Consider the following 14,455-nt stretch of genomic DNA (forward strand, 5'->3'; position numbering starts at 1 on the left):
CCTTAGATTTATCTGTTAATACTTTCAAAAATTCTTCTTACCCAGGACTGAATTTTTAGCTGACTCTACGGTCATCAACAATTTTCTGGGAACCCAGAGAAAAAGTTCTTCTGCCTATAAGGACCACATAAATAGTTCACAATATTGTATATATATCAAATAAACATAACACTTTAGATAGTAACCCAGCTCCTTTTTTGCAAACTTGTAAAGTATTACATGAGTTGCGTGTCTTCCTAATGGATACGTTCTTGGTCTCAAGTTAATCATGTAATTGTTATTTGCCTAGGCACAAAATAAGAGATTGGACTGCATGTACAGTTCTCTTTATGTGGGCTATTTCATGCCAAATGAACAAAGGAAGGATTATATCAGACTCAAATTTCTGTAAATGTTTTCAACAAAATAGCATTTAGCAGTTAGATTTATAATAACCCATATTATTTTACAGAACTCTCTGGACTGTTTACAAAGTCAGGATATTGGCCCCAAGAATTTTTTTTCTTTTAAAGACTCTAATCCTTTGCAATGAGGTAGAGTTGGCACAACTGAATAGAGTAGAGCACGGGTGTCAAACTCGCAGCATCACATTGCTATCACATGACATTTCACAACATTTTTCCTTCGCAAAACTGGGGTGGGGGTTGCCTGTGTGAGACGCATCCGGCCCACAGGCTGCCAGTTTGAGACTCCTGGAGTAGAGCATTTAATGGCCAGATACCTCTTGAAGCCTATGCGGAGCTTACAGCAGATATTTTCTCTCTGTACCCAGAGAGAGAATTATCTGTCACTACCTAGGATTGAACTCAGCTTCCGAATTATAAGGCAAGAGCTCCACCTCTAGGCTACCACACCACTTATATTGCCCAACAATATGGGCCCTCATTTTACCAACCAAGGATGGAAGGCTGAGTCAACTCTGAGCTTGTCAGGATCGAACCCCTGGCTGTGGCCAGTTAATCTCCAATACTACGTTTTTATTATTGTGCTCATAAAAAATGAATAAAACTTTACTATATTTTCTGGCTACAGAAAATGTCTGTGATAACTTGCAGTAGCTAGTTTTGCAGTAGTTTTATCTTAGATAAAGGCACAAGACAAGCATAGAAGTAGACCTTGACTTATGACCATTTCCTTAACAATGGTTTGAAGTTATGACAGCACTGAGGAAAGTTTTCATGAAGTTATTTCACACCATCCAAATGGTCACATAGTTCCAATTTGGGCTCTTGGCAACTGACTTGCATTTATGATGGTTGCATGGTCCTGCGGTCACGTGATTATGATTTGTGACTTTCCAAATTGGCTTCCAACAATTAAAGTCAACAGAGGATTTTAATGATTATTATATTTACTTAATGAGATTGATGACCTGCTTAACAACAATAATGTTTAGCAACCAAAATTCTGGTCCCAATGATAATTGTAAGTCAAGGACTATATGTATTAGCTTTCTTCCTAACTATTCATTAGTATTCTGGAAATGTTGGCAGTAAAAGTTTGAGATGATAAATAAATGCCAAGTCTTAAAACCTGTGGAGAGGAATAAGCTTAAACGTTATGCAGCCAAAATAGTATTAACTATTACAGAACTACAAAAGGCAATTACCGTATATACTCGAGTATAAGCCGACCCGAATATAAGCCGAGGTACCTAATTTTACCCCCAAAAGCTGGAAAAGTTATTGACTCGAGTATAAGCCTAGGGTGGGAAATGCAGCAGATACCGGTAAATTTCAAAAATAAAAAATCAGTGTTATTTGAAACTCAAAGTTATGTTTATTCAAGGGACCCGCTTAATTAAAGTGTTCTATAATATCAGTATGACTTATAATACTGCAAGTCTGCAATATTAAAATACTTGTATAGGGGATCCCCGGGATCCCATGAAGAGATCAAATCACAACCAGTATGCCACCTTCTTGGTACGGTATATTGTTTTTATTTTCACTGAGTTTTTAAAAATGAGCATTATTTCATCCTTTTTTTCTTTATGTTTGATTGGTATCTGCAATTTGTGTTAATTCTGTTCATACATATAATATAAATGAAAAACCCAGCTCTCTTAAAAAATATTTTAAGTTCTTTCTGGTGCTCCCTTTTAGAATTGGCCAACTAATATTTCTGTTCGCCCAACTAATGTCAGGCAGTTAACTGAAAAAGTAATTTTTCATGAAAGGACATTTTCCTAGGATTTTAATTGTTCTTACTGTCAGATTTCTCCTTATTTCCAGCTTGAGTCTCCTTCTGACAAGTTTCCATTGCTTCTTGTCCTGTCCTCAGGTGCCGCTGCCTCCTCCTCCTCCAACAGCACCAGCACATTTGCTGCCCAGCGCTGCGGCTGAGGTGAAGCCGCCAAAGCTCCCGCTGGCGCCCCCGCAGCGTTGGACGGATATCCGGCAGTGCTGTTGGAGGAGGAGGAGGCGAACCAGCCTGCCATTGCCTGCCACCGCCAGCCCCGCCGCTCTTCCCGAACCCTTCCAAGCCCCACAGTCCAGCGGACGGAGCAGAAACAGCCCCGGGGCTTCGCTGCCGCTCCCCGCATTTTTTGCACGGGGATCCCTTGGAGAGGGGATTCTAGCCTGCCACCGCTGGCCACCGCCAACCCCGCCGCTCTTCACAAACCCTTCCAAGCCCCACAGTCCAGCGGACGGAGCAGAAACAGCCCCGGGGCTTCGCTGCCGCTCCCCGCATTTTCTGGACGGAATAAAATGAGGTGAAAAGAACCAAAAATGTGCCGTTTTCTTCCAAGGAATCCCTGTAACTCTGCTTCTCAGCCACCATTCCTTCCAGTTGGCAAAGGCATTCAGGATTTGGGGATGGAGGGGGGAGTGTCTTCCCATTCATTGGGGGGGGGAGTTGAAGACCACTGAACCAGATTAGGGAGTGTGCCCAAACAGGAGTCAGGGAACCTGAGAAAGATTCCGAAGTGGCATCTGTGAATAGGCCCAGGTGGGAAAAAGGTGCCCAGAACATCCAAGGAGTTTGGATTATTCTTTATAGTATATCCATCCATGTCTGTCTCTGTCTCTCTCTGTGTATGTATGTGTGTATGCGTGTATGTGTATATATCCTCTATCTATCTATCATCTATCTATCTATTTATCTATTTATCCATCCATCCATCCATCCATCCATCCATCCATCCATCCATCCATCCCTCTCTATCTATCAATCACCTATCCACCATCTATCTATCTATTCTAGCTGGCTGGGCAATTTGGGGAGTTGAAGTCCAAAAGTGTTAAAGTTGCTGAGATTGAGAAATGAGGACGAAACAAAAGGGAAGAGAATGAAACAAGGTCGTAGAGAGAGATTGCAAAATGAAAGGGCAACTTCTCTTTTTATTTCCTTCCACCCCCACCACCCCCACCACCCCCACCGTGCCTCTCTGGCAATTGGCTGCCCAAGAGGTGGGGAGGGGAAGATGTTTCACAGACAGCTGCCACCCGCCCATCTCTCTCTCTCTCTCTCTCTCTCTCTCTCTCTCTCTCTCTCTCTCTCTCCCCGCCTCCCCATCTGACCTCGGCTGCTCCACGGCGGAGACCCCAGAAGGCAAGCAAAAAAAAAAAAAAAAAGGGCTCAGGAGTGGGGGAAGAAAACAAACCCCATCACGTTCCTATCTGTGAAAGCTCCCCGCTCCCTTCCTGGGCAGCCAATTGCCAGAGAGGCAGTGTGTGTACGTGTGTGTGTGTGGGGGGGGGTTGGCAGCCCGCGGCGTGCCTAGTCCGCTGTGTAACGCGCTGCCACCCGCCCAGCGCTCGCTCTCGCTCTCTCTCTCCTCGCCTCCCCATCTGACCTCAGCTGCTCCACGGCGGAGACCCCAGAAGGCAAGCAAAAAAAAAAAAAAAAAAGGGCTCAGGAGTGGGGGAAGAAAACAAACCCCATCACGTTCCTATCTGTGAAAGCTCCCCGCTCCCTTCCTGGGCAGCCAATTGCCAGAGAGGCAGTGTGTGTACGTGTGTGTGTGGGGGGGGGTTGGCAGCCCGCGGCGCGCCTAGTCCGCTGTGTAACGCGCTGCCACCCGCCCAGCGCTCGCTCTCGCTCTCTCTCCCCCCCTCCAATCTCCCGCTTCTGCTTCGACCGGCCAGCAACTTGTCCCCGTTTGCCCGGGGACTGGCCTCTGATTGGCTGGCGGGGAGAAAGCCTCGCCAGGGAAGGAGGCGAGGACTCCGCGGTGATGTCATGGGGACAGCGCCCCCAGGTAGCGGCTAACCGAACGCGCTCCGTCTCCACGGGCTACCAAGGCGGCCGGGGTGGGAGTGGGATTTGGACCGGAGAGGCGGCTCTCGGGTTCGAGTCCCGGGGTTGATCTCAGACTGCGCGTGTGGGTGAAGAGGCAGCAGGGATCATGGCCCCCGGCCGCTGCGCGGCCCGGTGCCAGGTACTCCGCGGCCTGGCACCAGTCCGCGGACTGGGGGTTGGGGACCACTGCTTTATACTATTGATGTTGTTTGTATATTTTTCTCATGGATTGCATCAGTGAGGTTTCTTCTCGGCGGGGCTGGCGGTGGCCAGCGATGGCAGGCTAGAATCCCTCTCCAAGGGATCCCCGTGCAAAAAATGCGGAGAGCGGCAGCGAAGCCCCGGGGCTGTTTCTGCTCCGTCCGCTGGACTGTGGGGCTTGGAAGGGAGCGGGAAGAGCGGCGGGGTTGGCGGTGGCCAGCGGTGGCAGGCTAGAATCCCCTCTCCAAGGGATCCCCGTGCAAAAAATGCGGGGAGCGGCAGCGAAGCCCCGGGGCTGTTTCTGCTCTGTCCGCTGGACTGTGGGGCTTGGAAGGGAGCGGGAAGAGCAGCGGGGCTGGCGGTGGCTGGCGATGGCAGGTTGGTTCGCCTCCTCCTCCTCCAACAGGCAACAGCACTGCCGGATCCAGTTGTAGACTCGAGTATAAGCCGAGGCGGCTTTTTTCAGCCCAAAAAGTGGGCTGAAAAACTCGGCTTATACTCGAGTATATACGGTAAATAGTTGATGAAAATAATTCACAACTTTTGAGATTTCCCTGGATATAAAATCAATGACCATAAAAAAAAAAACAAGATATTTAACACATGGAAAAATTAATATTTTGTGTAAAGAATCTGGCTGTCAGCTAACCCATTCAATGAACCATCTACATTTGATATGTAATAATCAAGAAACATATCAAAATTGGAAAGACATATAGAACTATCCAGAGAATTTTGGAAATTAGATCTGAAATGAAATCACATTATAAAACAATTCAATATATTTTGAAACTGTTCATAAATGTTGTACTTGGCATTAATTGCATAATTTAAGCAATCTTATGTTAATTAACATTTTTGTAAAATTAAATATAATTTTACACTAATATAATTTTTCTAATATCATGTTAACAATTTCTAGGTTCTATTGCATAAATACCATTATTCTTAGCTATCATCTGTATTCTGTATTATTTGCATTTTATAATACAATAAAACAATTATTGGTTTAACTTTGGAAAAAACCGTTGGGCGGGGTTTGCACTGTGCTGTGCACAATGGAAAAAGCTTTCTGCTTTTTTCCTTTTTTCACAGCGCAAAGCCAGCTATATATGGTTTAGAAGCATGGCAAAAAGGGGTGTTTTGGCACTCTCCAGTCCATTTAAGCACTTCATGCTTTTATTTTTATTTTTCACAGATGGAGGCAGCCCCATAAAACCTGGTATTCAGGCTGGGCATACCCTATGAATAGCAGGAGCAAGAGGATGATGGTGAATATCAGCTGAGACAAAAGGGGACCAAAAGTGCACAAATGGGGGATCGGCGGAAGATGCAACTCCTGAATTTTTATCACATGATTGGAGAAGTTCAGGAACAATCGTAATTTCAGGCATGGGTCACAAGTCCATTAATTTAGTGCTGTCAAAAATTCAAATAGTTGCTGAATGGATGCTTGTAAGTCAAGGACTACCTATTTTAATTATTATAAGGATAAATTCTGATGTTAAGTATGAGACAGGAACACTAAGAAATATAACAGAATTGGAAATACTTATACAAAATCAGTACCATCTGTTAAGGAAATATATATAAAATATTCCGATATGATATGGAGGAGGAACAAATAAACTGCATGATAAAGTGGGTGGAAAACTTTAAAGAACAAGTCGCAACATAACAGTGGAAGAATTATGGTCCAAATTTATCAAATTTAAAAATCATGTAATATTGATATAAACTCATTTCTAAAGGTTTAATTTCTCTAAATGATCACAGTATTAACTATATCTAGTTTTAATGAATGAATAGCACTGTACTCAGTTATTATGTATATTCTAAAATGTATTAGTCAGACATAATGCAATAGATAAATGAAGAAAAAAATTATAGACATTATATGTGAGATTTTAATTGCATTTTGGAGCATGATATATCTGAAAAGGTCAAAATCCCTATTTTCCCCCCCTCTGAAATCAGCATATAAGGAGAGATATGTATTTGTGTGCCTTCAAGTCAAGTGTTGATTCCTAGTGACTGCCCAGACAAGTTACTGCCAAGAAAACCTTGGCAAAAAGAAGCGGTTTGCCATTGCTTCCTACCTTGGAGAGGTACTACCCTGTTTTCCTGAAAAGACCTCCCCAGAAAATAAGCCCAATTGGGCTTTAGAGTTCATGCACTAAAATAAGCCCTCCCCCCAAAATAAGCCCTCCCTGAAAATATTGCAACACAGCAGCAACAATGAGGTTACGATGCTCGCCACCTCCTGCACCTCAAAAATAATAAAACCTCCCTGAAAATAAGGCAAAGCGCTTATTTCAGGGGTCAAAAGAAAATACGACCCTGTCTTATTTTGGGGAAAATACGGTATCATGCTAAATATGTACTAGTGTGTTTAGTAACTCTTAAAATAATTAGTTACTTAAAATTTAATATTTATATTATTTATTTCTGTATATTGACTTTTATATTCATCATGGACATGGTGAAATTTATGAGTTGAACTGACCAATACTACATGCATGAGCCAAGTAATTCCTAGATCCACTTCTTTACAGGATGAGATTCCTAACAGATGTTTTTCTTGAAAGATAATAAAGGTGACAATTATAAATTAATTAAATGTTTAGTGTCTACTACCATTTCTGAAAAATCTGGCAAAACTGTAAGCACTAGTGTAAGCTACATCCTTTTTTTCTGACCAAAATAAATATATATTTCACAGTAAATTAACTTGGTAATTGTAATGCCCCACATTGGAGCATGAATCTGCAGAGGAAGAGGAGCCAGAACTGGAGCTAACAGAAATTGAGGGGGCGGCTTCGTTGGCTTCGGAGAAAAATGGGGAGGAGCAGGCTCAGTCAGGCCAGGGCTCTTCAGGATTAGGATGGCTTATAGTCCCGGAGGAACAGGGCCAGGATGACCAAGAGAGGCTAAGCAGTGAACATGAGAGACAGAACTCAGGCGATGAGCAAGGGCCACTCCCATCTGATCCTCGAGGACACAGAGTGGAGAGAAGGTGAGAACAGCAGAGTGACCCGACTACTCAGGAGGAGAGCGACCTACTATTTTTCATAAAGCACACCTGGGAACTGAGACTTAAGGAGACATTGTGGGGAGGCACATTTGTCCGGAAGAAACACTGAATTCATGGAGTGTTGAGTGCCAACATTTGAACTTTTCTGGATTCCTTGCATTCTTTCTGGCTTTCTGGATTAATTGCCTTGCTCCTTTGCTTCCTGGACTCCTCAACTTGCCTTGCTGGATTTCTTGCTTTTCAGCCATTGTGCTCATAGGGTTGGGCAGGACTATTTGTAGCCAGAGGTTGCTGGAGGTGTATGTGTGATCACTTTGCTCTAGGACTTGCCAGAAATGTGGGACAATTTGGGGAAATTTGGTGCAATAAAGGAGTGGTTTGAACATTGTTACCTCTGTTGCTGTGTTAACTCTGTACCTAGCCCATCACAATTATATTGGGAAGAGAAGTATAAGAAGAGTATAATAAGAGAAGTACTTAGTTCTCAGACAATTTTAAAAAGCTGGCAAATCTACCCAAGCATAATGAAATATTGTGACACTTTTTTGCCATTCCTTAAGCAAAGGCAGGCATACATAGGCAACCACCAGCATTTCAATCATGATCTTGCAGCATCCCAAGGTTGCAACATTGAAATTCAACTTTAAAATATCCCATTTTAGGAAATCCCATTTTTCATGGTATTCTTTCCTTCCAAAATTATGAATAGGAATGGAATCACACATCCTTCTATGGTTACCTATGGGATATTACTTTTGTACACCATTCAAATTATTTTGATTGAAGCAGTATTCAATATTTAGAAATAAATAAGTAGAAAAAGATAAAAAAGCAAAGTAATTTTTTACTCACTTTTATATCTTGTGTGGCTTTTAATCCAAAACCCTCTTCTCCAAAATTAGCCACTTCAAAACCATCTGTGGCTGCACCATTCTCTCCAGCCCATTTTATTAATTCAGAGAAATAATCTTCTCTTTTCCCATCAAATATAATAGATAAACCTGTGTTCACATTTAATGGAAGACAAAAAATATACAACAAATTGCTATTAGTAAGCCTATGTATGTTATTCATTTATCACTGCTATTATGTGGAAAATGTTATGAAGTCAAAGAGTGCATCCTGAGTGTATATGCAAGTAAACTACATGTACTTCTGAGCTCGTGGTATTGGCATCAATAGTTGGCTTGTGACAGCAGGGAAGGACAGCACATTTTATGACAGCTGGAAGTGCTTTATGGGCCATAATTCCAAATGATCATAAAATAACCAGTTGTAAGTCATTAATAATGACTCATTCAGCAGCTATCCAAAGTTACAATAGTGCTGAGTGAGTAGTACTTACCACCAGTCTTCAAAATCCCAGTCACCTCAGCAACCTCCTGATCATGTGAGAGTAATCTAGGCACTTAGTAACCAGATTGTACTTACAATGGTTGCAGTATCCCATTCACATGATTGCCATTTGTGATTTTCCATCTTACTTCCCACAAGTAAAGTCAATGGAGAAGCCAGTAGATAAAGTTACAAGTCGTTCCTGTAAATAGCTTTCACTTCCAACACTTTCCTCTTTCCCCTCACACACTCCACAGCACCCATTCGCTGCCTAGTTGAACTCATTCATAGTTGCAGAAGCCACCAATATGCCCTCTCATCCTTTGAAATAGCCACCCCACATGTGGTCATACTAGTGCCAGACTGCAGCAGCCACATGCACAGCCTCCCACTCTTCAGAGCACCCACCTCCTGTCTAACTCACGGCACAGCGGCCATATACTTGCACACTAGCCTATTTGTGACCAGGCCAGAACTTGTAACTTCCTGCCAACTTTTTCATTGACTTTGCTTGTTGAAAGCCAGTGAGAAGTCACAAGGAGGATTTAGTGACCTGCAATCTTTGCTTGACAACACAACATGGACTGCAAGGATTGCTATAGTCATTTACCATCATTAAATGAGAACTATCTACTATGGATATATGCTGCTAGAGTGTTATAATTTAAGTTTTAGTTGTGTATATCAGTTTGGGTGATGTAAGCAATCCTAACCACATAAGATAAGATTATAAATTCTATACACTGTACAATCAATAATACATTTGGACTCTTTTGATATCCCAGTTCTATATGTTCTATAGTAATATATAGAATACATTTTCTAAACATGTTTTTCATGTGGGACCTTAGAATATATAATGTCAAGGGGAAAATATTATACCTAAGTTAGAAAAAAAATGTAGGTAGAATTTAATATAATTTTCTGTTTGTAGAAGTGTACGTTTGGTACAAACAAATGCCAAGGATCATATGAATTGATATAAGTATAAGTATAATCTTTATTGTCATTGTACTTAAATACACGAAATTGGTTATATCCTTATATCATTTGTTTTTATGTATGACATTACTCCAATTTGATGAAAATCATTCCCATTAGTGGGCATAAACCTTATTGGAAGCTTTATCTAGTGGTTTAACATTAGCCTCAATGCATTAACCTCAATTTTAGGCACAGGTATTCCTTGCTTAATGATTGGTCATTTAGCAACCATTTGACGTTATCACAACTCCTCCCAAAATATATTAACAACCTGGATCCAGAATTCCAATGTGGCACTCCCCCCATGGTCACATGATTGATTGCATTTTGGGCATTTAGCAATCAGTTTCCCTTTATAGGCAGTTGCAGCATTCCATGGTCACAAGACATGATTTACAACTTTTGCAGGGAACTGGTCTTTTGGACCACTTGACTGTCATGACTTATGATGAAACTGGTCTCACATGAGCATTCTTCCCAAAACAGAGGTCAGGATTCCTTACAGTATTTGGACCAAGATTGTAGCACGGAAAACTTTTAACACTGCTAATACTAGTCATCAAGCATTTTAAAAAAATGTTTGATGACTATTGAAGAACCTGATATCAATGGGAGACATAAGTACAACAGTTCCTCCAGTTTCCTTGGGATGGAAAACCATTCTCAAGTATTTAAATGTGTTTGCATTTTGGCCTTTGAAATAATGACCATAACTTTAGATTTTTGCAAGTGCGAAATTGTTCTATGTATGGTATTGGATTATAGATTCCATTGCCTTTCTAAGACTTATTGGACAGCAACAGTGATGAATTGCATTATTTTCATACAGAAATATCACAATTTTGCACCTGCTAATTTGGGACCATGATAGTGTGACATGTTCACTGATTCAGTCATGGAATTAATAAACAAATTAGACAGGACAACTTCTGTAATGCATGCACAGAGACAGAATTTGAGTTTTGACAATGGAAAAAATTAACCTGACAAAGACTTAAACAGAATGGACTAACTCCATTTCTTGTTAAAAAGCAAGGCTTAAACATTTTGCCACCCAAAATAAGCTGTGCCACTTCAGAAAAAGGCAATCAAAGTGAGGTTTATTATTCAAAATACAAATTTACACAAACTGATGTAATTATCAACAAACATTCAATACATAATAATGAGGTAAATTGGTAAAGTAGACATTAGGAAACATAAATATTCCCTCAGAGTGGCTGTAGCAGTAGTGGGTTCTGGGAGGTACACCCTGGTACGGGCGTACCTGTGCCAGCTGGGAGCAGCGGCCACCGTACCAGAACAATGCTTTGGAGGGCCCACCCGCCTGCCCTCATTCCTTACCTCTATTTGAGCTAACTGGGCTATTTGTGCATGCACATGCAGCGTACGGGACCTGCATGACCTCCGCCGAGCAGCTGGAGCATCGCAGGGTGGTGGGTGCGCATGCGTGCACACTGTGTGTGCCCGTGGTGAACACCTGGCCCCATCGCAGCATACCAGTTGCGATGGGATTCGGAACCCATCACTGGGCTGTAGTTATTTATAGCTAATTCTTCCTAAGTAGGTACTGATGAATTCATCTTGGTGACTAGAAGGGCACCATATGCTAAATCCCAGTACCATTCTCAGTCACCTGAAGATAGATAACAGGAAATGGAACAACTTTAGCAATATTCCAGGAGCAATTAGAATGATTTATGGCATTTCCATATAACAGATAACCCAAAGGCTGTATCTGCTTATGCCAACTTACTTTATTATAATGGTTAATGAAAAGAATAAGATTCTGATCACAGTTATGCCCCATAAATGTCCATGAAGAGCTATTGAGGTAACTGATTCTCTAAATAAGTATTAATGCTATCAGGCAGCTACTTGTTATTAGTCAAATGAGCCAGCATAATGTATTTCTTTCACTTTGGGTGAGTTTGGGCCAGTCTGCTCTTAGCCCAACCCAACTCACAAGGTTGTTGTTATGGCGAAAATAGGAGGAAGGTGTGTTATGTTCACTGCCATGAGTTATTTGTAAAAATAATGAAAAGGGGAATACAAACAAACAGATAAATTGGCCAATATAATGTATTCCCTGCAGATACAGGAACACATTACTTGTCTCCCTCAGCCAACTGCCTTATAGGAGATGGAGTCTGATTTTAATTTCTATCCTCTTTGATGTATTTTAAATGAATTCTTAGGGTTTTACCAAATATGCTGTCTGAGATGGGGAAGATTTGGCTGGAAATTCAGAAACATGATCTCCTATGCCTTACAACAGCGAACAACCAGTTCGGGTGCGTGGCAGGCCTGGGTCACTGCTAGTTCCAGCGACACAGGCCTCCAAACCACTATCAGTTTGGTTGAACCGGTCTGAACCTGGTAAATAAAACAAGTATCTTATCATTGTGGTGAAAAACTTATTCTACTGAAAACACAGACATCTTCCCCTCTATATATGTCCCATATATAATTAACTCTTTGGGCTTAAGAGAGCCAATAGAAAAGCTGATTTTGAAGAGAAAGTATTGTTCAGTATCTATTAAATAAGCTCAAGGGGGTCTACTATTAGTACTGCAAAGACTCTGGTTAAATCTTATAAAGGAAAGCAGTGAAAAAACATGTGGAGGTGAAAGTTATACCCATGAGAAAACCATGCACATTAGGATGAGTCTCCACGTTGGTTCAAAGGAGTCTGATGCCCTAGCCTATGTGAACAAAATATTCTCTGAGAGTATCTTGTCCATTTGACCTTGTAGGAACCTCTTAGATTCTAGTACTTTTACCAATATTTCCATGAAGTTTCTTTCCTCACCATCTTTCAATATAGGCCATCCTAATTTACCCTTTCTGATTACTGGGTATCTGGAGGTGAAAAAGAATACTGTTAAATCTGGTAACATAGTTCCTAGTTGTCGTCTCCATACAATTTTCAGGAACAGGTTGTAACTATTCTATATTTGTATCAAGAATCAGTCTCCAGCTTTGAATGTCTATTTGTGCCTACAGATGCCACAGAGGCTTTTCACTTATGTACAGTAATGTCAAGAACTATGGACTCCTGGAACCAGCAAAGACAAGCAGGAACATTCCTTCTCTATTTCCTTCCATGCTATCTTGAACAGAGTTATCAGCAAAACTAAACAGAGAATATCTGATTATTGGGATATAAGAGATGGGTGGGATGGGTAAATGAATATGCATGTATTTCTATACACAGAAATAAATGTAAATTATTTGAATAAATTTGAATAAAAATATTAAAACAAAATATTTTCATGCACAACTGTGAAGAAAACATCCAAAAAAGCAGTTTCAAGTAATTTTCCCGCTTGCCTTTTAAATTGTGAATATGCATGTTGAATCCTTCAGTGAACAGTTAAAATGGAATAATTTTTCACTATACAAAATGAAAGAACATTACTTCCCAAATGTATAGTTTGATCGTTAAAATTCTCCACACTGCATTTTGTTTAAACTTTTTAAAACTTCAAAAATAAGAAAAATAAATATATAAATACACTTATCGTTAGAAATAAAGTGTTGATTTCATTATAATCACTACTAGCAAATGATAATAAATCAGATTATCCACTAATAAACAAAGATTTTTAACAGCGTTCCTGCCAAAATTAAATCTTGCTTTAATAAGTGACTATAACTTTTGTATAAAAAAGCAAATAACTAATTGTGCATTGTCAATACCTTTGTGCAGCATTGTGAGGCTGAAAAACACAATTTTTTCATATTTATTTGTACCTTTTTAAATGTACTTTAGGAAATTTCATTTTAAAATGTTTCCCCATTTACAACTAAAAATTGTAAATGAAAATTCAAAATAGAGGTATTCTATTACAACACTAGGTGTCTTCTAAATATAAAAATAGTATGTCTGAGAATACTGGTACACATTACATTAACGACTCCGATTTTCAGTAACAAATATGTAGCTCATGATTGAATCATGGAGTCCCAGGTGCTCTCAGAACGTGATTATTTTCTAGCAGATGTTTCATTACCTGGCTAGGGAACATCTTTACTGTTAGAAAGAAATGGAGTTTGTGCTCTGTTTATATACAGTACCTTACTTTTTGTCAGTGTTGATAAGGGTGTGATTTTTTCACCTTATTTCCTTGATTAGGCTGTTCTTTCATACTTGACTGTTTCTCTGAGCTGGTAGCTCCTCAGTTAGGGTAGTTTATTGCTTCCTTGTCTGTCTGATTTAATCATGGTTTTAATCCTCCTTGCTAGAGAGTTGGTATTCTGGTCTTTTTGTTTCCTTTTGAGCTGTTTAATTATCTATTTTGAATGGTGTGTGAATGTTGTTTATCTCTATGTACCTGTTGATGGCTGATTTGCCTGAGTACAAGGAATATCTTGGTTTAGGATGCTTACAGTTTTCCAATTGAACATTAAATGTGTCTATGTGTTGTGAAATTAGGGATACACAATAAGCAATAGCCTAATCAAGTAACAGCCACAGAGAAAATAATACCCCTATCAATTCTGATAGGACAAGCTAGTGTATATAAACAGAGAGCAAGTCAAATTCCTTCTAGCACAGATGTCCCCTAGCATATAACTAAATATTGAAATGTAGACCAAAAATCCAACAATCATAGAAAGCCAAAGAGACTGATTTTGCTTGGAATGTATTTA

At 40.4% G+C, this 14,455-nt stretch overlaps 1 protein-coding gene across 1 annotated transcript in view; it reads right to left on the reverse strand.

The window, feature by feature from the left end:
- The window catches only part of SETD3 (SET domain containing 3, actin histidine methyltransferase), a 56,905-nt gene that overhangs the window by 34,064 nt on the left and 8,386 nt on the right, over nucleotides 1–14,455 (reverse strand). The window contains exons 4-5 of the mRNA XM_032234083.1: nucleotides 8,333–8,481; nucleotides 42–114 (exon numbers count right to left, since the gene is read on the reverse strand). Of these exons, the coding sequence (XP_032089974.1) occupies nucleotides 42–114; nucleotides 8,333–8,481 (222 nt within the window). The remainder of the gene's footprint in view (nucleotides 1–41; nucleotides 115–8,332; nucleotides 8,482–14,455) is intronic.

Source organism: Thamnophis elegans, chromosome 1 (genome assembly GCF_009769535.1).
Source record: "Thamnophis elegans isolate rThaEle1 chromosome 1, rThaEle1.pri, whole genome shotgun sequence".
Classification (NCBI taxonomy): domain Eukaryota; kingdom Metazoa; phylum Chordata; class Lepidosauria; order Squamata; family Colubridae; genus Thamnophis; species Thamnophis elegans.